The sequence below is a fragment of the Poecilia reticulata genome, linkage group LG2 (genome assembly GCF_000633615.1).
Source record: "Poecilia reticulata strain Guanapo linkage group LG2, Guppy_female_1.0+MT, whole genome shotgun sequence".
In the NCBI taxonomy this organism is placed as follows: Eukaryota; Metazoa; Chordata; class Actinopteri; order Cyprinodontiformes; family Poeciliidae; genus Poecilia; species Poecilia reticulata.
This window is the reverse complement of record NC_024332.1, coordinates 5,847,208-5,870,342: the sequence shown is the minus strand read 5'-3', so window position 1 is coordinate 5,870,342 and position 23,135 is coordinate 5,847,208. Positions and strand designations below refer to the sequence as shown.

The 23,135-nt window shown below is 43.4% G+C and overlaps 1 protein-coding gene across 4 annotated transcripts in view; it reads left to right on the top strand.

The window, feature by feature from the left end:
• The window catches only part of LOC103474702 (histone deacetylase 4-like), a 72,793-nt gene that overhangs the window by 21,097 nt on the left and 28,561 nt on the right, over nucleotides 1-23,135 (top strand). For 2 of the 4 annotated variants that reach the window (XM_017310944.1, XM_017310946.1), the window contains exons 3-4: nucleotides 10,439-10,507; nucleotides 18,905-19,242. In XM_017310944.1, coding sequence (XP_017166433.1) covers nucleotides 10,439-10,507; nucleotides 18,905-19,242 — 407 coding nt within the window. Of the gene's footprint in view, nucleotides 1-9,726; nucleotides 10,508-18,904; nucleotides 19,243-23,135 lie in introns of those variants that run through there. The other 2 variants (XM_017310938.1, XM_008425848.2) reach the window with 2 other exon arrangements.

The window sequence follows — 23,135 nt, the reverse complement described above, 5'->3', positions numbered from 1 at the left end:
AATTCATCTGCATTTGGCTGGACGATGTTTGGTTTAACCCTTGACTCACTACTGTTGCCAACCCTTATGATTTATATATTTACAATTGTCTATTGTATATTTGTATAATTTTACAGGCCTTACATTTCATTCACAATGGTCTTAATGGTCTTTAAAAAAGCTGCAGAAACAAAATAATGCTGCCACTTATAGGAATGATGTTATTAGGCTTGAACAGTCAAACACCATGTTTTAGCGCCGTTAGACCCCAGAACTTCTCCAAACAGAAAAGCCTCTGTCCCTGTGTTCACTAGAAAGCTGTAATCTGGTGTTTGATGTTTCTTTTGGAGCAGTGGCTTCTTCTTCACCGAGCGGCCTTCCATAACTGTACAAGCCTTATTTCACTGTGTATGATGACCGTCTCCTTCCAGCTGGCTCAATATTGCTGAGTGAGATTGAACTGGACTCGTTCCTCAAACAGGAGCTTACGTTTACAGTTGAAAAAGTGAGTGTGTCTGAGTTGGTTGTTAATGATTGACCGGATTATGACTCAGTTACACTTTTAACTGTTTCTTTTGCTGTTCATTGTTCTTTACTAAGAATCGACTGAACTCTAGTTACATCTGTAGGTGTTTCCTCTCATTCCCAGACTTATCAGTTCCTGTTGGCAGCCATCGTTTTTGGCCCCGTCTCCACAAGGAAAGAGTCTTTGCAATATTTGTTTGCTATGCAGAGCAAACCACAAATAGTAGATGTAAATTTCTGCAGCGCAGACGAAATGGAGATTCTGCCAGGTGGGGTATTAGCAAAAAGAAAAAAGAAAAACATGGAAGAAAAAGCAGCTCCACCACACATTTTGATTGTGAAAACGATGCATGCAAAAGCGAGCTAACATGAAAATCAGGATTCAAAGAGAGCAACCCTCAGGTGTCAGAGCAGACCCTCCACTAAAGAGGGAAGGTGATGCCATTAGCTGCCAGTGATTTGCTTTAGTCAGAAGTGAGCTGGCTTTCCAGGAAAGGCTGCATGGTGTACCGCTGGAGTACAAGCTGGGCCCGCGTATGAGTCACACACTCAGCGTGAGGCCTGTGAGTAGCTGCTAAGTAGCTCCCATGGACCGTATTTGTGAATGGAAGGGTTGAACTTTAAATCTTTGCATGTGGGGGGTGTGGGCGGGGAGAGGGAAGGGAAGAAAATTAAAGATTAATGCGTTCCTCGAACGTTATCAAGCTGCAGCGGGACATAAACCGCGTTCAGATTAGATTTTTTACCGCTTTATTGTGCTCGGGCCTGCGTGGGCGTGAGTGCCATTTACGGCTCTGAACTGGCGAACTTGACACAGTGCTCCTTTCCTCGAAGGCTCTGCTGTATCTAGGTTACAAGTACCAGTTTCTAGGTTTATATAGCAACAACACAAATCAGCCAGGAATATACAGTGGTCTAAAATAAACATTAACAAGGAGCACCAGATGATTTAGTGCCAGCCGAGATTAAATTGTTCTCTCTTGGGTTTAGACATTTTAAGCAACTTACATATTTACAGCTTAGAAAAGCTGCTTGCTTTATAGCACAGGCGATACCTTCAGACTCTGGTTTGATGTAATTCTCTAGTTTTAACTCCACCAAACCAGCTTTGGTAAGACAATGTTTTCATTTGCAATGCAACAGTCAGGGTTGAAGTCTCACTATTGTTAGCACAGTAGTTTGAATGTTGAGTAGTTTGCAAGCATTAAAGCAAGAGTTGGGAAGTAATTAGTAACATTTACTTGAGTAACTTTTTTGTTGTTGAAAATTTAGTTTTAGGAGTATTTTTATTGCGCTGTACTTTTTACAACGCAATAATGTAATAATAGTAATGATTTTATTACAAAGTATTTCTGCTCTTATTTGAGTACTTTTGGGTACGCTGCCCAGCTCTGATCAAAGCAGTAAAAAGAAAAAACAACTCTTTCTCTCTCTGCTGTCTGGATGATTTTAACTTTTGAACTCCTAGATTGATGAAATCTATCATTTCAGGACCTCAGATGACTCACAGCCATGCTATGTTCACCAGTACTCGTGGTACCAACATTTATACATCAGTTATTTATGTAGTGTCCATAAGTGTTCTTTGCAAATATGCTTATACATTGGTTGTTTTACATTAAATCCCAAGTAATTATCCCAAATAAAAGATGAGAAAAGCAGCTTGGAGGCACCAGCCAATAGAGTGTCTAGTAGCACAGCATTAATGATTGTAAAATCACTTCTTTTTTTTTTTACTGCTCCTGCACTTTAAAGTTCTTCCGTTGACATGGCAGCGACTGAGAGCTTTCTCTTCAAATCTCAAGCTGGCGGTGAACTGTGTAGGATTATTTTCCCTCTATAAGGGCAATAAAATAATTGCTCCCCCCCTCTCTTTTTTTATGACCCGCTGTTTTGAAACCAATGTTGGCAACACCCTCCACCTTACCGCACTCATTGGTAAAATAAATAGTCTGCTGCAGATCAGTAAACAAGCCTAATTAAGTACTTGGCTGAAGAAAGTTTGATTTACAGCAACATTTTCGGTCCTCTTAATCCATAAAGTTTGCACTTAAACTGTAAGATTTACACGTAAAACCGGTTTTATATGCATGTTTGCTCCTTATGAGTAAGGAAATATAGTTTTTCTTTTTTTACTATTATCATTATTTCTCACATGCTCAGATTTCACCGGTGTGACGTGGAGCCGAGCGCCGGCTGACAGGCAGGAGGCAGGGAGGCGGCGTAATGAATAAACTTTCATTTAATTTGAACCAAAGCAAACACCCCTGGAGGCAGGCTGTTAAAAATAACAGGAATCCAGGCCTGACAACACAGAGACCGAAACCTGCTGTGGCAAGACCAGGGACAACCTGCAGCACATGCGTCTGACCGAGAACAAAGTCGGGGAGCATTTCTGCTGTTTATGCCGAGAATAGAAATCACAAAAAGGTAGAAGAGGTGTAGTAATTGGTGACTGTTGGGGGAAGAGGAGAAGGGAAAACCAAGGAAACGGACTGAAGGAGTGAAACAAGCTTTCAGCGGCTGTAAAAGTTGGTCTCGTCAGTTAATTGGGATAAGATAATTAAGCAGCTTCCTGGTGTGTGTGCAACTGTTAGACAACTCTTACCATTTGGTCAGCGGGGACTTTTCTCAGAAACGCAGAGGGACCGCTGCTGACGTAAAACCGTCTTCCAGGCAAACCGGCGACACTAACGCACGCTCTTACCCTTGCGTGGGGGGATTTTTCCCTCCTGGTGAGGAAGCGCCGACCCGAGGGAAGCGCCGCGGCTCACCTTACGGGTCTCCCTTTATACACTTGTTAAAGAAAGACGAGGCGTGTCTTAATAATTTCCATGTAATTACTGTCGTGACCAAATGTTAATCTTGTAGGTTTATCAGGGCACGCGCTAATAAAACTCCCAAACCGAAACGCCGGAGCCTGGCAATCTTGGATGATGCCGTCTCGCTGTGGCGGGGGGGATAGAAAGATTTATTAGCTTTCATTTTTATTTGAAAAGTATTATATTGTCGTTTTTGGCAGCCAGCTGCTTCACTCCCTAATCTCTCAAGAATAATTTGATGCCACATTTTTCTCTCTCTCTCTCTTTCCCCCCCCTCTTTCTATCCATCATCGGTACTGTTTTTGGATCTTACTCACATCTTTGACAAACATCGCAATACAGTATGCACACAGATCTCCAGATGGCTATACATCTATATTATGGATTTGCTTTTTATTACACCTGCCAGATACTATTAGGTAGCGGTGCGGAGATTTAGAGAACGGTCTGAGGCTGGAGGATGAGAGCTTTTCCACAGCGACAGCATCTTGCAAAAGTATTCACACCCACTTTATCACATTTTTTCACACTACAAACACAAACATCGGTGTGTTTTGATAGGATTTTATGTGGTAGACCAACACAGGGTAGTGTGTTATTATGAGTAAAACGTCCTTTACAATACACTAAAATAAAATGATACAACATCTCTCAGAGCTCTGTTCCACTCCAACCCTAAGCATATCTTCCAGTTCTGGTGCGTAGTGTTCTGTAACAAAATAAAAGTTTATTGTTTTTTGAGAGGGCAAACTTATGTCATTATCAGAATATTACTTAAAGATAATGTCTCAAAACGACAACATTGTTGTAATATTTGCCATCGTACCTAGGATAACCACAATAAAGCACAACTTTTTGTTGGTCTATCACAAAAATTTACTGCAAAAATGAGGAAACGTTTCGAGAAATGGAAAGTTAGATGGAATTTTTGTATGTTTTTTTTTTCCTTTAAAAACAACGGTTCTCTCATCCCTTTTTTTCCACTTTGGCACCTTTCACTGACCCCTCCCCCCACACCCCCCACCCCGCTCTTCATCCCCTCCTGCAGCTGCGTGCGATCACACATCAGGCCGGCGGAATCCGGGGCCGAACGGGTTAAAAGCTTTCACTGCAATAAAAAGGGCCCGGCTTATCCCTGAGTCTATTTTTAGCAGCATGCACACCAGATATGAGCACGTGCGCATGTGGTGCACAAAACAATCATTATTTTTGGTTCTCTTCCCTCTCCTCCTCTCCCCCCCACCCCCCACCCCCCATCGTGTTGATTCTCCCCTTCATCGAGCGCTTTGCTGCTAAAAACGGAGGACGAGGGCATGCATGACACAAACTCTGGCCTTTTTTTTTGTTTCGGTGTGTGGTAGCCGCCGCCGTGGTAGGTGCACACGCCTCGCGGTGGGTAATTTCTACCCTGACTATCACGTTTCTCAGCTTGTTCACTTGTGGAGACATGTTGTTTCTGTCTCTTAAAAGCCAAATTACAAAAAAAAAAAAAAAAAATGGTTGCAAAATACTCTGCGGCGTGTTCCCACAATGCCGCACCCTCTCTCTCACTCCCTCTCTCTCCCAGAGAGAGGAGTTTCCAGCCAGTCAGACAGTTTGTCCGCTCCGTCCTCCCATGTGCCACCGACTTGGCTGAACACGATCAAGCGTCCATCAGAGGACAAACCCAGGGGGTCTCTTGTCCAAACGGCGTGCACAAGCCCCACTTTGTCCTTGTGCAAGTGAGACACGGCCTCCTACCCCCACCCCGCCTCCCAAAAACAAACACCTAATCATGGCATTTCAACCTTAAATCATTAGAAAAGCCTTGTTTTTAATTGGTGTCGGGACAAAGACAGCAGAGAGTGAACATGAGCTAATGAAAGCAGCAGGACGCGTCCTTTGTCCCCGTGTCTTTTGTCTCGACCCAGCCGAGAAACGGGATACACTGTGTTCTGCCAGCGAGCTGTCGGCGGCAATTATAGTTTACACCGCTTCCCCGGAACCCCTTCCCCGTGCCTTTTGACATGGTGCTGCATGCAGCGGTGGACGCAAAGTACGAACGTCTGCCCCGTCCAGCAGGCAGATGCTGAAGTTACGCAAGCAGATTAAAGATGATCTTTAGTAGAAAACCGGGGACGGCGGAGGGAAAAGAGAGAGAGAAAAAAAGCGAAAGTTGAGACGGATATTAAATGTTGCACCTGTTACTCTGAGTGGATAGTAGGTGCAGGGCCACTATGAGCAACTGCGATAGCGTGGGCGTTTGTTGTTGTAAGGCATTAGGCCCAGCTACAGTGAGTTTTTTTGCAGTTGCATCACAGGTCTCCTAGCAACCATTTGTGGTATTATCTCGGATGCTCATTAGAAAATCAACTGAGCAAATATGAGCTATTTATACGAGGTGCTCTGCAGACAAAAACGAGATGATGAATAAAAAAAAAAAAAGCCGTTGCTTTGAAAACAGTTTGTGATTTATATATCAATCACAAACTGTGATTGCTATTTTTAAGAAGTGGAAGAAGTAAGAGATTTTTCAGAATAAGACTAGAAAAAGCTAGCTAGGTTTTTTTTAAAATTAATTTCCAATCATTTGATTAAAAGATTTAAAGAAAAGCTTCTACAGTAGTAAAGTTGGGTTTCTAGTGACTTTATCAGCTCTGCAAATAAACAGCTGTTTAAAAACAACCAAAATAATCTGGAGGCAATCAGACCCTCCTTTGCGTTTCACTAAGTTTTAAGGTATGAGATTAAAGTAAAAATCTGAAGTAATATCTTGCATCCTTTAAAAACATTTGTACAATTTCCATTTTTGGATATATTTCACAACAACATTCAAAGAAAACTGTTAAGATGTTCAACTCAAACAAACCAAATCTTATTTCCTTGAACATTTTTGCCTTTCTTTAAGTATATAAAACAAAGCTTATCAGTTAAAATATCCTTTCCTTAAATTGAAGGTCTGCACATAATTGCAGATATCAGATGGGAAATCTGCCTATTGGATGTCTTGGTCGCCGTTCCCCTTAATTGCTGACATTTATGAGAACAATTGGCAAAAATACCAAACAAAATATATTAATTTAAATCACATAAGACACCGAGGCAATAGTTGTGACTGTGGAATATCTTAAAAGGAGAAATATGAGCAATTTTTATGCTAATTTAAGGCTTTTTTATAATAATTGGCACTGTTATCAATTAGCTGGGACAGATGAAACTGGAATTCTCCATGGTTTTTGTGCCAATAAGGGAAATATACAGCAAATACATCAATTTATTTTAACATTTGCAACCTCGCAGTTGGTAGTTTTTCTTTTAAAGGCGTTACTTTGCGGGAAAATGGCGTCCGACTTCTTAATAACTGAGTTGCGTTTTACCTCAACTGCTTGGGAATAAGTAAAGTAATTCAAATCTTAGACAAAACTCTCGAGATTAAATTGTTTGGATGCATTTTGGAGACTTCAGCGCAAATGTTTGGCTTCCAATGAACAAATGAAAAAGATGATGTTTAAGAGGGGGGTTTCACCTAATCCCGCTTGAGCTCATAAATTTCCATCTTTTTAAATGAAAGCGCCACACTCTCGCCAGCTTAAATTATGAATGTGCTTATAAATTTCACACAACCCCCCCCTATTGAAATGTCACAGCCATATTAGATTCATAAATCTGAACTGCACGCTTGCGTCTCTACTAGTTTTGCTTGAACTTCTCCTCTGCAGCCGACGCGCAGCAGATGCCTCTGTAGTGTAATTACTGATTTCCAGTTACATTTTTTTTTTCTTTTTCACTTTATATCAAACGCAGGCTTTCACAGAGAGACACAGTGAAACGGCAAATTGCATCACTGGTGTTTTTTGTTTTTATTTTTGTTTTGTTTTTTTCTCCCCAGTATGAAACCTGGGTCAGACCGTCGCTTCCTTCCGAACGCAAACTGGCGGAGGCTCACGCGGGGGTCACCCATTCTCCTTTATCAGTCGCCATGACGTCAGGCGGTGCCCTCGGGAAGCGAGTTTTGCGCCCCCAGAGGAAAAGCGTTCTTCAAGGAGAGGCGTGTTTGATTAATCGTATTGTTCCTGTCTGGTTTCACCTTGCCTCGCCGGAGTCACCCTGGACGAAGCAGCCAGAACGGAAGTGCGCTGAATGTAATGAGGCCGGAGCATCCTTCCTTCCTCCCTTTCTCCGTTCCCCCCCGTCCCTCTTTGTAAACGCTGCGCTGCCGTGGACAGACGTCTCATTCTCATTCCTGCTGCGTAACAAAGGCCTCTTTCAACAAGGCCAAGCAGAGACCGGGTCAAGTCCCGTCCCCCCACACCCCCTTGTTCTCCCTGCTCATCATAAGAAAGCATGTTTTTGACGGAGTGTGGGGGTGGGGGGTAGCTGCATTAGGTTGGGATGACTGACTCTCCGCCCGAGGGTAGCGGAGGCTATTTTTAGCTTCCCGTCTTCCCAATGCTTCCCCACTGGGAGCCAGAAGATAGGAGGAATGAGAGAAGGAGTGGGAGAAAGATAAGAGAGGAGGAGGGGAGCTGCTGGAGAACTAGGCTGCGTTTAAGATTGATGGGGCTTGTTGTTGTGGGTTCCGTCTTCTCTTGTTTGTGCTGTTTTCCGGCTTTGTTTTCAGTCTGCTACGAAACTATTCGCACCCCGGAGAGTCCCCCACGTTTTTTGCTTTGCTGCGGCCGCGGACGCCGGCGGACTTCACTGGGATTTTGACCAGCAAACAGACCGATACAAAGTAGTGCAAAGTGGAGCGACACGGTTTTTAAATAACTTTTTTTTTTGTATTCACAGCTCAATACTCCTCAATAAAAAGCAGCCAAATATTCCAGCTTTGTTTCAGGTCTGTTAGAGATCACCATGAAGGCTCAGGAGCACGACTCGTTGTTATGGACACTTTGGGGAGGGAGTTTGCAAGGAAGCTAACCTTGAATCATGGCGGTCGCAGGGTCATGCTGTGGGAGATGATTTCTTTAGCAGGGGACAGAAAAACTGTTAACACTTGATAATGAGATGGATGGAGCTAAATTAATCGACTATACCACCAAGCCTTGATGCTCAATTCCACGCTAAGCACAAAAACGCCACAACGGATCGGTTTATTGGTTTGGAGCAAACTATATTCATACACTTGTGCGGCCCAGTCAAAGTTCAGACATAAATCTAATGTTCTCGTGCGCTTTGCATCCAATCAGTGCTGCCTTGCAAAGAAGAATGGGCAAAAACTGTCTAGATGAGAAAACCTTTTTGGGACGAATGCAAATTGCAAAAAAACACAAAATCGCTTGTGATACAACGTTTAACATCATTGCAAAACTGACAAAAAAAACGAAGTATTTTTGTCTAGTTTCTCCTGCTAATATGTTAGTAGACTTAACATAAGACAAAAATAACTTGCAAATAACTTATCAGGAGCTTTTTTGAAGTTAATAACTCCATAGTATTGATGAAAAACCACTAGTCCCACTGCCATATTATTTCACTAGCTCTTTTTCTACCCAGGATTAAGGATTTAAATCAACTTATCTTCCTGAAAAGATACCTGTAAGCTTTTGCTTTTTTTTTCAAGTGGACTAAAATATTTGCAGTAGAAACTAGACTAAAAAATACTTCAGATTTTTCTGTTCTATCACATAATCTGTCCAATCAAATCCATTGAAGCCTGAGGCTGCAACCTGGCAGAACGTGAAACGGATCCTCCCATCCGTGTGCAAACAGCTCTTATCTGCAACCGCGCGGTTTGCACCGAAAGCCAATCCGCTTCCTCCAGCCAGCCGCATGCAAACGCATCCATCCTCCGCCTGAGCGCGAGACGCAAGTTGTGCAAAAATAAAAGCAGGGTGGATTTACTCCAAAGCCACAGGTGTCATCGCATGCGGGTGCACCTCATTTCCTTTGCAAAAGAAAATCCAATAAATAAATAAATAAAAAACCCAGAGCCGGCCAGACTGGTACTGAAGGGTTCACCTGTGCGTTCTGGATGCACCGCGTCTGCAGGATTTGGGGGGGTGTGGGTGTGTGGGGGGGGTTGCGTCAACTAGGCCAAAAAAAAAAAAAACGCTTGTGCGAGGGTGCCGCACAATCCGCACCGAAAACGCATCCTCCAGCTTCGCAGCTAATTAAGCCCGTGTATGTGCGAGGCTATTCCAGAGAGAGTTCCAGAAATAGACGGAGAGGCCAGCCGCCTGTTTTCCGCTCTTTTAATCCTCCAGAGGGGGTTTCACATGTTTTTTATTTATTTATTTATTTTTACCTCCAATCCAAAAGGAGTAGTTGCACGTTTGCGCCCCTCAGACGTCTGTGATCGGAATACATATGAAACAGGTGCTTGTGGTTACTAAAAATATCCATTTTCATTGTGATTTTTTGTTTTGCTCCATTCCCCCCGTCTCCACCCCTCCTCTTACCTCTTCCTCCCCTCTATCCCTGATGCATCCTCCTCCTCATCCTCATCCTCCGTGTCGCTCTGCTTTTTATAGCCATGTCTTCCCAGGGCTCAGCAGCTACAAAAGCCTTTTCATGTTGCCACTATAATTACAGCCTACACACACGGACAAGCATGCATGCAATCACACGCGCGCGCACACACACCTCTTTTGTGTGTGTATGCGTGTGCGCCGTGCGTGCTCTGCATGTGCTGTTATACACAAAAGGGTGAGCTATTTTTACCTCCCCTCTCCCCTCCCCTCCCTTCCCCGGTCCTCTCCATCCCTCTCTCCTCCGCCGCCGCCGTTAGCCACATTTGCTATGCTGAGCACAAGCGCTATCAAGCACACACCAAAACCGACACACGGGTGCTGATGAGCGCGCTCAGCATCCCTCAGAATCGAAGCTTATCTGAGCGCTCCGCTCCGGTCCAAAGCATCCACCCCTTCCTCCCTCCCTCCTCCGCCCTCCTCTTCCTTCTTCTTCCTCGCCGCTCATGGATCAGGCTGCAGCAGCAGCAGCAGCGTCGGCGCCGCGGCACGTGCTCCCAGCCGTTCGGATGACCTGAAGCCCCCCCTTGTTTTCTCTGTTTTTTTTTTGTTTTGTTTTTTTTAAAGCAGTCGCGTCGTCGCCGGCAACCAGCCCCCTTCCCCCCCTTGTCTCGATGCTGCGGACCATATTTGAAGCAGAATGTTCTCTTTCTCCCACAGAGGGAATCCTGGGGAAGGAGCAGTCGCTCGAGGTCCTCAAGACGTCGGTGCTCAACCACATCCCAACAGGTTGGACGATCCCTAATCCCTCTGTGTGTGTGTGTGTGTGTGCATGTCTGTGTTTGGATGTGATTCCACTATTAATGTGCAAAAAAACAAAACATCTCCCATTTTCCCGACGCTGTAACTCCTCCAACAGACTCCTCGTGTGTTTTATTTATGCAGTTGGTTATCTCCCCGTGCCATTTTGCTGAATGAAAATCCGGAACGCCGAAAACTGCCAACATACACAGCAAAACAAGCTATTGTGCAGGTTGCTGGTGTGTTTTGCTGCAAGTTCCTGACTTAGTTTTTGGTCTCAAAACAAACGGAGGCGACTTTTTCCTGCAGCCACTGTCGCCTTTTAGTGTAAAATAAGGGGGGGGGGCTAATGGGCTTCATTTTTTTTTTTCAGCCAGAGGAGAGTCTGATTCATAAATCCGGGCTCTGGGATCAGCAGTAGACCGGCTTGTTTTCTACACGCCTCTGGCTAGGGTGATGAAATATTGAAATCCACCGGAGCGTCTTCATCGGATATTCTGGAAAGCTGTTGTCTTGGATACGGAGCTGCCGAGGTTTCCGTGTTGTGACCCGAGAGCGTTTTGTTTTTTTCTTTTAAATCTCACACAGGCGGGAAAATGTAGGGTGAAGAGTTTTCCTGGTTTGGGAAGGAATAGAGAAGAGAAGAAGGAAAAATTTTTCCATCCATCCATCCACGTTTAAAAGTCATAAGTTAAAACTGAACCTTTGCATTTATACTTTGGCTGAAAAAGTCCAGAAAAGGATCATTGACTTAGTGAATTGTTGTTGAGCCGTCTCCCTTGCCATGACACTTTGAAGCAATAAATAGTTTATAAAGAAAAAACAACGACATTAAAATTATTTTAAAAAAACGTGCCGATGCCTTCGTGGTTGCACTCGTCCGGTAATCGGATGCCGGTGTCCGGACCAACGGCATCCTGTTTCTGGAATGCAAAGCTGCGGTCGCTGCACCTGCTGGGAGTTACACCAGTCAAAAGTAAACACCTGAGTTTGGGTTTCGCACAAAGCAGCACAGATTGTTTTAAGAGCATCAGACACGTCGGATGTGCGGCAGCTGGGAGCTCGTGACCGTCTGCCAGGAAGCTCCCATGCGATGAATGCGTCTCCAGTGCGGCTGACTTTAGGGAGAGCAGGTTTACCGCTGTGCGTTCAGGTGGCGCCCTCTGCCTCCTCCTCTTCCTCCTGCGTCAGCCCGGACAGCGAGCTGTGACACGCTCCATTAAAGCCCTGCTGCAGAGGCCGAGAGGGACCGACGCCTCCAGGTCCTGCTCCCATTCCTGCCTCCTTCCTTCTTGCTACAGAGCTCCGCTGCAGAGACGTCGCCTGACAATCGTTAAGGCGTCGACGAGTCGGAGATTGCGCGCTCGTCCCAAAATGGTTGGTTAGAAACGGCTCCTGTCATGGTGGAAGTTCTTAGTTTTGATGCTTTTAATCAAGTGTGTCAAACTCAAGGCTCAGGGGCCAAATCTGGACCACCATAGCTTTTAATGTGGCCCTATAGACTCCAAAGAAATGCATAAACAGAACCTTCAAGGTGATATTTTATTAAATCAAAGTTGTTTTTATCTGCACACTGGCAAATTACATCAATCAGTCTCTCAAATTTTTATGTTTCCGTCATCTCCAAAATTCACTCTTTTGTTGCACTAATGCATAATTGAGTTTGTTGTTTCCACATTTGGTTTTAGTGATGCTAGCTAAACCTGTCATAATAGCAAATTTTGCTGGACGATAAATTATCCAAGAAAGTTATTTGCGATAAACGATAATATCGTCTTTTTGAAACAATTTTCAAGTACTACAATGGTAATGTCCTAATGATGACAGAACAGATTCTCAAGTATTAGTAAACTTTAAATTCTAATGGACATTTAACACTGGAACTTGAAGACATTTTAAATATCCAAAAAAGAAATAAATAAAACAACAGAAACGACAAATGAAAAGAGGCCAGCTGACACCAAAGCAGCAGACGGAAGACATTTGTCATCCAGTTTTTGGTAGAAAGAGAGAGAGAAAAGAGAAAAACATGCATCATGCAAATGGAAATCATTGAGCTTGTTTTAATTTATCATGCGATTAATTGATTTATTGTTTATTTTGATGGACCTAATTGGTGATTGATATGGCGAGTAACAAAAAGGTATATTAACCGTCAAACATAGGTGCAAATATGGCAAAATTTCTTGCAATTATTTCTAAATTAGCACCACAAATCAGTGATATTTATTGCAAAAAAAAAAAAAAGATCGCAAGCAAAAAAATCCTCAAGGGACTGAAAAGATGTTCATTATTATATCATTTTAATAAGTACTTGTTGATCACAGGCATGGCTATTTATTACAATTTTTAGAGAGTGCTATTGTATTTTGCAAGCATGTAGTATCATTTCATAGCACAACAAAGTTACATCCAGTTATAGAAACGCTGTCTATATCAAATATCACTTTAAAGAAATTTAATTTTGTATTTCAACACCTTGCCATTGGGCTTCTGTCTCTTTAAAAAAGCTCTTTCAGAAGCTCCGCCTTCAGGAAGTCATCACAACATGACTATTCAACAACGTTTTTTTTTTACCAGCTTTGCACTGAGCAGTAGCTCCTATAAAGAGCTCAGCTGATGTTCAGTTCCACCAGGTGTTTGCTAATTGCTGCTGACTAGTCTGAAGGAGTGAGTGAAGTTCAGAAGCTTGAAAGCTGTAGCTTTGAGGTTGAGCTGCGCCTTAAAGGCGAGGCTAGCCCCCCCCTCGTAACTCCCAGGTGTTTTGTACTGCTGAATGGTTTCGTTGGAGATAAAAGGATTAAAGAATCAAAGCAACACTCCAGGTCTGTTTTTGATGAGGAACTAACATTATAACAGGAGGTAAAGCTAAAAAAAAAAAAAGTTGATTTTGCACGATACCACCCTTTTAACAATTTGTAATAGGGTTTTATCAATACATTCCGGAGCAAACGGCCCTTTAAGAACACTCGCAGTCTTATTGTGGACCCAAAATGAAAGCGAGAAAGAATATCTTGGTTACGCCGGCAGGAAGCTCCGATTAAAACTGAAATGTGTGCTTTCTGCTGACAAGTCTGAGCTAAATCAGGCCGCAGATCAAAGGGATAGCCTTTATTTAGATCCGTCAAACTGAAACCGAACCCAGCTGTCAAACAGGTACACTGGCTTCGTTGCGCAAAGGCTCCCTGGAAGCTCCTGCGGCTCTCCCTCGAGACGCCGTCTCTGTTTTGGTTTTGGCAGCGAAGGCCCCTCACATTATCCTTTATCCCACATGCATCAGTAAACGGAGGAACTCGCTTGACGTCAGCGCGCGGCGACGACGGGGGCCCGTATCAAAGCGGATCTTTTCTGAGCAGCAGCCGGGACGTTCCCAGGAGCTTCTCTCTTGGCTATTAGAGCCCAAACTCCGCCAGTGCGCAGCCAGTGGAGTTTGTTGTTGTTTGTTGTTGTTGTTTAAAGGCTTGTTGATCGTCGATTGGGCAAAATAAGATTTCCGGCTGTTTGATTCGGTTTGGCCATCTGTTGGCATGTGGTCTTACTGTTGTGGTTAAATAAAATAAAGGTAACACTTTATTTGAAGGGGTGTGCATAAGACTGACATGACACTGTCATAAACATGACATAACATCTCTCATGAACATGAACAAGTCTTTATGAATGTTTGACAGTTGTCATGAAGTGTCATTCGGTAAATAATGACACTTTTAATGCAAAGTTGCTCTAAAAGTTGCATTAAAAATCCATTAAAAATGCCAACTTTGCATTCAATTATCATAATTTACAAAATCATGCAAAGTTGGCGCCCCTTCAAATAAAGTGTTTCAAAAAAAAAAAATAAAGAAAGGACAGCAGACGGAAGGTAATAAAAATTATCTTTGCCAGGTTGTAAAATAATATAAATTTAACCTCATGGGTGGAAAAACACAACCAATTCCACCCTGGAGAGACGTTTTGCAACAGAAATGCAAAAGATGCTGCGCCGTCTTGTGCTTTACAGGTTACTTCTGAGGCAGCACTGACAGTTTTAAAGAGAAACAAATCCACAACCATCCCTTCAGAGCGTTATTTTCGACCTGGCTTTGTCTCCGCAACGATTCTGGCTGCGCTGACTTGTAAAAAAGGACTCTGAGAAAGTTAGCTTACATTCGCAGCTCCGCCGCATCGGGATGGGGAAAGATTGATCGCACTTTTCTGGCCACGTTTTCGGGCCCACAGTTTGCTCAGCGAGTCGCTAAGCCTAACACAGTTTGTGCTTTCTTTAAACAGTATGCTGACCAAGCCCCAGATGAACAATCAGGAGAGATCAGAAGCGGGATCTCTCTTCTTTTTTTTTTTTTTTGCACAGTTTATTATGAAGACCAACAGCTTCGTCGGGCGTCACACAGGAAGGCGCAAAACTTTCCGTCTGAGCTGCTTTTAAACCTCCGATTGACAAAAGCGTGTCGCTGCGAATAGAACGGAGTGGGAAAACCCCCCCCCTCCGTTTCACCCTGAATCCATTTTGCTTGTTTATCTGTTTGGGGAGGGAAATGCAGGCAAATTTTGTGCCGGGAATACCAAGAGAAGAGGGGGAAAAAAACAAAAAAAAAGGGAGAGGCGTTTGTTGTGATTTTGAGTTTGGGATGGGAACTGCGTGAAGTGAGTGGGAGAAGTGTGTGGGGAGGAGGCTAAAAAGGGATTTCCTCGGCCTTAGGAGCAGGGAGAGCGGGTTGAGCAAGGCGAAAAGAGTAGAAAGGGTGAAGAGAGGGAGTGCTGCGTGCGTGTGTGTGTGTATGAGAGAGAGAGAGACGCTGGTTCCTGGAAAAGCTGCAGAATAAACAGGCTGCATGCCTGAGACTGCCCTGTGATGTCACCACTGGGCAAGCCGGGGACGAGGGGAGGAGAGAGAGACGGGAGGGGAGGGAGACACCCATCAGGTTAAGACCGGAGCAGGGGACGACAGAGACAGAGAGCATGAGGACAAGTCAGACGAGCACTGCTGTCATTCCCCCGTAACACGCCGAAGTAAGAAGAGCAGAAGAGGAGGAGGAGGAGGAGGAGGAGGGTGCATCAGTGAGGAGGAGAGAACGAAGATGGGTAACGACACCACTGACTTCTTTCTGTAGCTCCCGCTTTTCATCCGGTGAGCAATTTGCGCCGCCAGGGTGGTGGAGCGAGCGAGGTGTGTTTACGGATCCGCATGAGTGCATCGTTTCAGAGACACCTCCCCCTCCACCCCATGAACATTTTGTGCCGGTGGGGGGGGATTGGAAGGGGAGGGGGTAAAGTGAGTTATGGATTCACATTAACCGAGAAGGCTGCGGCGCAGCTCTGACAAGTGCAGGTCTAACTCATCCTTCCTCGTTTCTGCTTTTCCGTCGTCCCCAGAACCAATGTTTCCGATTGCTTTGCTTTTCTACCTGTTTGTCCCTAAAGGGCTTCAGATGAGGCATTGATTTGCAACCTTAATCTGCAGAGTGACTCATGCAGAATCAGGTGGAGCTATATTAGACTTTAATGGAGAGGCAACGGGAAAATTGCTGCCTACTGAAATCGGACAACTTTAAGCTTGATCAGCTCTAACCAGCAACTGGCCTGTTGGAAAGGAAAGTCAGATATTTGAAAACGTCCTACCATGGTGCAAAGAAGTGAAAAAAAGTCATTGTTAGCTCTGTTTTAAAACTAAATATGTCGAGACATGTTTTATGTTAATTCAGGCTGTGAGAAAGCAAGAAAGACATTATTATTTTAAATGGAGTTCTCATTTCTAAAGTTGTAGAACTTAAAGATAAATAATTGATGGTAACAGGTCAAAGTTTTCCCAAAATTTGCATCTTTTGACCCTTAAAGTAAAACAAACAAAAACTGATCTTTTTCCTAATCTTGAGCAAATCACTCTTAAACTCTACCAAGTTGCATTGAGAACGCCGCTCTGCAGTGTGGAAGATAAGGGAAGGGAAGCACTAACGTATTACTAGTTGAAGAAGCTATATAAACTGCTAAGATGTGTCTGTGGTTCGTTTAGGCTGCGAGAAGGCGAGAGAGAGCAGGACTTCAGCAACTAATAAAGTGTCTGTTTCAATCCTTTTAGACGTTCAACTTCTCTGTTGTGAAACATGCTGGATTTGGAAATGTTGGGAATCTTTTGCAAACCTTCAAGCTACATTCTGTTGGAAATATATTGGAAGACTGTTTTTAGTAAAGCTAACATCGCTAACGTAAATCTTTTCCGCACTAAAGACGGTTTAAAATTTGAAATCCAAGTAATTACATTTTCTTTATGGTAGTAAATCCCTTCTTGACAGCGACAGATATGTCTCGCACACAGTGTGACATAGCTTCTACTCCGATTTTAAAGAATTAATTTGTGCTCACATCCAGAAGAAAGAAATAACATGCTCAAAAATTGACCAAAACATTCCACTTGACTCATCTCTTCAAAGCTGTTCTTTTTGTTTTAAAGTTTCTTTTATAGAAGTCAACTAAAATTGACAGTTTCAGATCTTTATTTTCATTTTTTAAAAATTTTTTTAAGTGATGTCCTTTGACCCTAAAAGTCATGAGATCGGCCATTGGTTCCCAACCTTAAGCTACAGAGTGACTCATGCAGATTCAGGTAAAAGCTACTACAGACTGAATGAGTCAGAGGGTTTAAAAAAGAAAAATCTACCGATTCACAGTTTCACACAACTCCTTTTTTCTTATAAAGCTCTCCTTTCTCTCATCTTCTCATCATGTGTCAGATCGTAGGGCCGCGTCTTGCAAGCTCCCTTTCAATTAGTCCCAGCAGCAGCAGCCTATGAGACGTGTTGTAATCTCCCCCCACATGACTGCAGTCCTTTAGGACCCTGTTGCATGTTGTTGCGCTGTTCTCCTGCAATAACCGCATGGGAGGGGGTGGCATTTCACCTGCTGCACACAGTGAGAGTCGAGCATTTCAGCGTACAGGCACCATATGGCCTTAACAGTAGCAAAGCTGCTTGGATGTGCAATTACAGTTTGGTGATGTTCAGGAGGGGGGGATGCATCAAACACGGAACGTCCCGCAGCAGAAGCAGAAAGCAACTCAAAGCGTTCGTCAGTTCAGCTCACCGCTGATGTTTTGTTTGCCGATTCATTAACGTGAAGTGTCCCCGGCTTTCCGCAAACATTGTAGGCAAATAATCGGACCAATCGGCTCCTGTTTGTCCAGACTTATTGGTAGGAAGCCGGCGGATTGGTGGGCTTCCTGTGCCCCGAGCCAGGGGTTTTGGGGCAGAGGGGTGAAGGGATGTGGGGGGGAGGGTCAATGCAGGCTTTGTCGGATGGGTCGGCGAGCGCCATGTGGAAGAGCAGCACAGCACTTTTTCTTCCCAATAGATCTTATCAGGATTTTACCAAGTTTAAAGATAGCTCTCTTGGAACTGGTGTTACTTCACCAACATTTGTGACTCTCATTAAAGATCAACTTTTTTCTCAGAAATGGCAACTAAATCCAAGAGCTTTAATCCGACGATCTGATTTACAGCTCCGTTATCCGTTTATTGCTTTCTTGTTTTACAAGCAGTCTATCTAATGTGCTGCTTAAAATAGCCAAGTCATTTTTTTTTATTATTGTATATTGCTCCCGTAAAAGTGAAGGAGCATGAAAAACATGGGAAACTTCTTGTGTGTGTGCGTGTGTTAATTAATGAAAATCTCAAAGTTTAAAAAAAAAATCTCTTCTGGGCATTTTTCTAAGAGGTAGACTAATTAAATAGTGCTCGTGAAGTGCTTTGATTTAATCCGCCCTCAGCTTCATAACCTTGCAGTTGCACTAAGTATGAAAACACACGGCGACACGCAGAAGAAGAGGAACATGTCTGCTTGCGTGTCTTTTAACCTTGTGCCGTGTTTTGGTTATTCATCCTGCTCCGCTTGTCTTGCTTTGGCGTCAGAATGTGCTTCTGTTGTTGACACAAAGTTATGAGTGCATCCTATTTAGGAAACTCGGCCTCGCTGATATAAAACACTCCTGCAGGAGCTCATCTTTTTTTTGTGTGTGAGATGTATTAATAAAATACTCAGTAATACAGGTTTTAGTGCAGGACTTTAAATTTTGATTCTGATTTTGTTTATTAAGAGAAAAAAAAGGCTGATTCAAACCAGCTTTGCCCTTAAGGTAACAGTMATTTTTCTTCTTATACCAGGAATTACCTGTGATTAGACACAGTTTGTGAAGAGATAAGTTAAATTTCACTCACACACCCAGTTTTGATAAGAAGTAAGAAATCGCTGAGTAGGAGCTACCTGGCAACACGAAGTAGGCAGGAAATGGGAAAGGCTTTACGTCATCGCAGAAACCTTTGATTATCCATCCATCCATCTGTTTTATCTCCCTCCATCTCTCCACCTGTCTGATCGTTCCTCTTCTTCTCTCCTCTTCAGTGGACATTAACTCTGCGCTGCCCCTGCGTCTGCCCCCTGCTGCCATCCCCATGGACCTGCGTGTGGATCACCACCACCAGCAGCAGCAGGTGTCGTCGCTCTCCCCGACGGGCCAGCTCTCGCCCAGCTCCCTGGGAGGATCTGGTGGTGGCGGCGGCGGTGGTGGCGGCGGCGGCGGTGTGGTGGCGTCCTCGGTGCGCGAGCAGCAGCTGCAGCAGGAGCTGCTGGCCCTGAAGCAGAAGCAGCAGATCCAGAGGCAGATCCTGATCGCTGAGTTCCAGCGGCAGCACGAGCAGCTGTCCCGCCAGCATGAGGCSCAGCTCCAGGAGCACATTAAGGTACATCATTTACAATTAGCATTACTTATGGAGCAGCATTAAAAGAGGATTCCCCCACCCCTCTTTCTGCACACCTTGCTCACCCATTTCKCAGAAATTCATTTAAAGGATGCAAAACAATAAGAACCTATGGAGTTTTAAATTAGTCCAATTATTCCACATAAAACCAACGGGCTTGCACACYGTCGCTATTTAAATCTCCCCCMAWCCAAACGAAGACGGCTCTTAATTTATTCAGCCTCAGGAGTCTTCGATAACAGACTGAACTCAGCAGCTAAGAGCAGCCTCATCAGCTTTAAATGGCTTCGGTGCAAGCRGAGAGCGAGAGCAGAAACAGAAAGGCACTTTAGCTTCATTTTCTTTAACTCCTCGGATGGATGAGGGCAATATAAAGATGTGTCTGGCTGCAGGAAAGAGTGTGAGAAATGGACGTGTGAAGCTTTCCTTTAAATGATTAAAAAGCTGGAGTTGAATTTAATTAGAGCCGAGTGGATCCTACTGTCTTTCAGCTCTTCTGACGTGCCGAGTTTCATTCGTTTCCACATGAGCGTGCATCACTTTGTGGCGTCGCACGTCGATGGGAAGTGCAGAAGTAGAGAAAGTTTTAATACAGCGGTATTTGTTTTTCTTAAAATAGATTCAACTCGATTTGTTTGGAGTGAAGATAAATCTTTAGCTTGACTTTATATTGCTTCTTTATTTTAGCTGCCTTTGACATTCTTTTGTCCGTTCATGCTTTTATGACTTTTTTAAATTTAAAAAGTGGTGAATTTTTCAGATTTTTTTGTAGAAAAAAAGATATTTCTTCCTCCGTCATCATTCTTTGTCACTCTGTCGTTCTTCCCATATTCCTCACTGATCTCTTGTTGGTTTTTTTTGCCACTTCCTTCCTGTCATTAACTTCTTCTTTCCATTAACGTCTTCCTTTCCTCCTCCTGTATTTACTGTCTTTCACTTATTCCTCCCATGTTCTCTTTTCATACTTCTTTAAATCCTTTTCCTTCTTTTGGAAATTTCTGGGGGGGTTTGTCATTGCACTTCTCTTTTATTGCTAAATCTGTGCAACTTTTGCTTCTTCATGTGTTTTTACACTTTTTAACCATAATTTTTCTTAAAATAGCATGCTTTAAAAAGTACAAAAAGTAGTGATGCAAAAAGTAAAAAGTAGTGTTGCATTGATTGCATCTCAATGAATGAAAAATTTAAATAACTAAATTCAAGTGAAACTGATATAGTAAGAATGTCTTTTTTGTTCATTTTTACAATTATGCCATTTGCACCCTCCACAGGGACGGTAAATCACTTAAAGTCATTGTCAAAGAAGCTGAAAGTTTAGTGGAAAGAAAAAGTGTGGCAGAAAGAAATGCATAGACAGAGGCAATAGCCATAAAACCAAAAATGTGCATTAAAGCAACAGAATATTTCTTTCGGACATAGTTATGACCTATTACATATATAATATGTTTAATTGTGGCCCAGGGCAGCTGCCCACGTGGCCCGTATCAAAAACTGACGTTGACCAGAACCAACACCAGAATCATCTCACAAATGTACTTTTTGGCAAAGGCGAAGCAGTTATTTGCAGAACGATTTCATTAAAAAGGTCACAGGTTCACTCTTTGTTATTGGGATGTCGATTTAATGCTCTGTGTGTCCTTGGTAGGGCCGTTAATAGCTACAACACCCTCTATATTTACCACCATATCTTAAAAAAAAAAAAACTTTAAATAATTTCCAGTAGCATAACCTGAACCTGAGATTATTCCTTTAGTTCCTTCCTTTAAAAATCTTTTATGTCGCTTATAATAATTGTTAATGTACGTTAGAGGGGGTAAACTGATCCTCATTTAACCTGTTCATAACACTTCCTGTTTAGCTTTATTGTCATACTTACACAGCAAAAAAAAAAGGTGTGGATTCCTCAGAAATGTTGCTAGTAAATATCCAAGTGGCATCTTCTCTTGTCTTTCCCATTTTGAACAGTGCAAAAAGCACTCAAATTATGCCTCTTAAATAAAAGCTGCTAAGTTGTTGACACTAAGTGAAAACGAAAACAGCGCCACTGTTCGGATTTTTCGCCGAGCAACAAAATTAGATGCTAAAGACAAATCAACACCGTTGGTTTAATCTTCTCCCTTAAAACCGCATCCTGCTCTCCTTTCTCCTGTACGTCTTGCCGCTCTCGCTTAAAATTCCGCACACACACTGTCCCTGTTAAGACCTGCCAAGCACAGAGTCCTGCCTCGGTTTTCGTGATGCTTTGGTTAATGGGCGCTGCCATCTAAAGGGTCCTCTTGGCTTGCGGTCTGAAGCAGCGGGACGGCTCAGATGTTCATGACGCACGGCTTCAGCGCGGAGCCCCCCGGCCTCAATCACCTCTATTCACCGGGCGCACACACACACACAAACACAAAACACACACAGAATTGCATAAGAAAACATGAAAACGTACACATCCTCTTAAATTTCATCAAAATGTTTGCCTGCACTCGCTTGTCTGCATTTGGCAGAGAAATCTCCTGCACAAGTTGTTTCTCAGGAGGGAAGGATGTGCACGGCTCTGGTCAGCTGAGCCACAAGGGGTTTTGGGTGCGTAAGTGTCCTGTGTGCATGTGGGCGAGGAGGTCCCGCCCACTAAAACCCCTCTTCCCTCTTCCCCAACCTCGGTTTGAAGTCAAAAAGCGATGGCTGGCTGCGCTCCAGAGAGCTCTTCCTCTTCTCGGCCCCAAGCCACCAATTTATTCACAGCCTCATTTCGGGGGCTCTGATTTGGCCTCGCCGCAAACACAGGTTCGCGTCCCTGCTGCAGAATGCCCGGCTACAGGGTTTGGAACCCGGATGATTATGTGCCGTCACTGTGAACCGATCAAATATAGGTCACTAAACAAGCTTGGAGTGACCTCAGCTCTTCACAGAGAATCTTCTGCTCACTCACAGGATCTGGGAGCATGGATCATCCATCCATCCATTTTCTTATATCCTTATCCCATTGGGGTTGGGAGGGGTGCTGGTGCCTGTCTCCAGCTGTCACTGGGTGAGAGGCGGGACACACCCTGGACAGGGGACCATGGATTATGTTGAATGTTTATAAATGACAAAACTGAAAACTTACAAATAAAAATCATAGGGAACACAGGGATCCAGAGCAGAACAAAATCAGGAACCAGGAACAAAAAGCAAGCATCGACGGTGGAAGTAACCAGGCTATGACCGGAGGAACCAGCGAGGACTGTTCGTTCACAGTGCTTGGGTTTAAATACTGGGAGGTTAAATTCTGAACAAAGATCTAACTAATTATAGAGCTAATGGGTTGCAGGTGTGAGGAGAGAGAAAGAGATAAAGTGGCACTCGGGGCAAGGGAAAGCACCTAAGGGAAATAAATCTAACACTAAATAATAACTGGAGCCAAGAAACATAATAAACTGGAGTGACGAAGAATAACTAGAGACGAGAAATAAACGTAACAAGAAACACTAAGAATGACTGAACTGAAGTAAGTTAACCAGAAACTAATCAAAGAAAAGGAACTAAGGAAAACAGAAATTAACAAAACCCAAATCCAACTCAAACAACCCAAGATCCCGAAAGTTCATTTATTATTTCTTTTATATTGGCTGTTATCCTCCCAATTGCACTGAGTGAACAAATTAAAGTTGTGTTGTTTTTACATGTTTGACCAACGTTGTGATGCTCTGCTGGTACAGTTATGACTGTGTAAAAAAAAAAAAAAGAAAAGTAAAGTTTTTAGTCAATTCAGCTGTTGTTCTGCATCCAATTGTTATCAACCAAAACTAATGATATCAGAATCATAATTTTAAAAAGTGGATTGGTGCAACTTGAGAAATTATGTTGATATTATGACAATTTGTGAATACTAAATTCAGTTTTCAAAA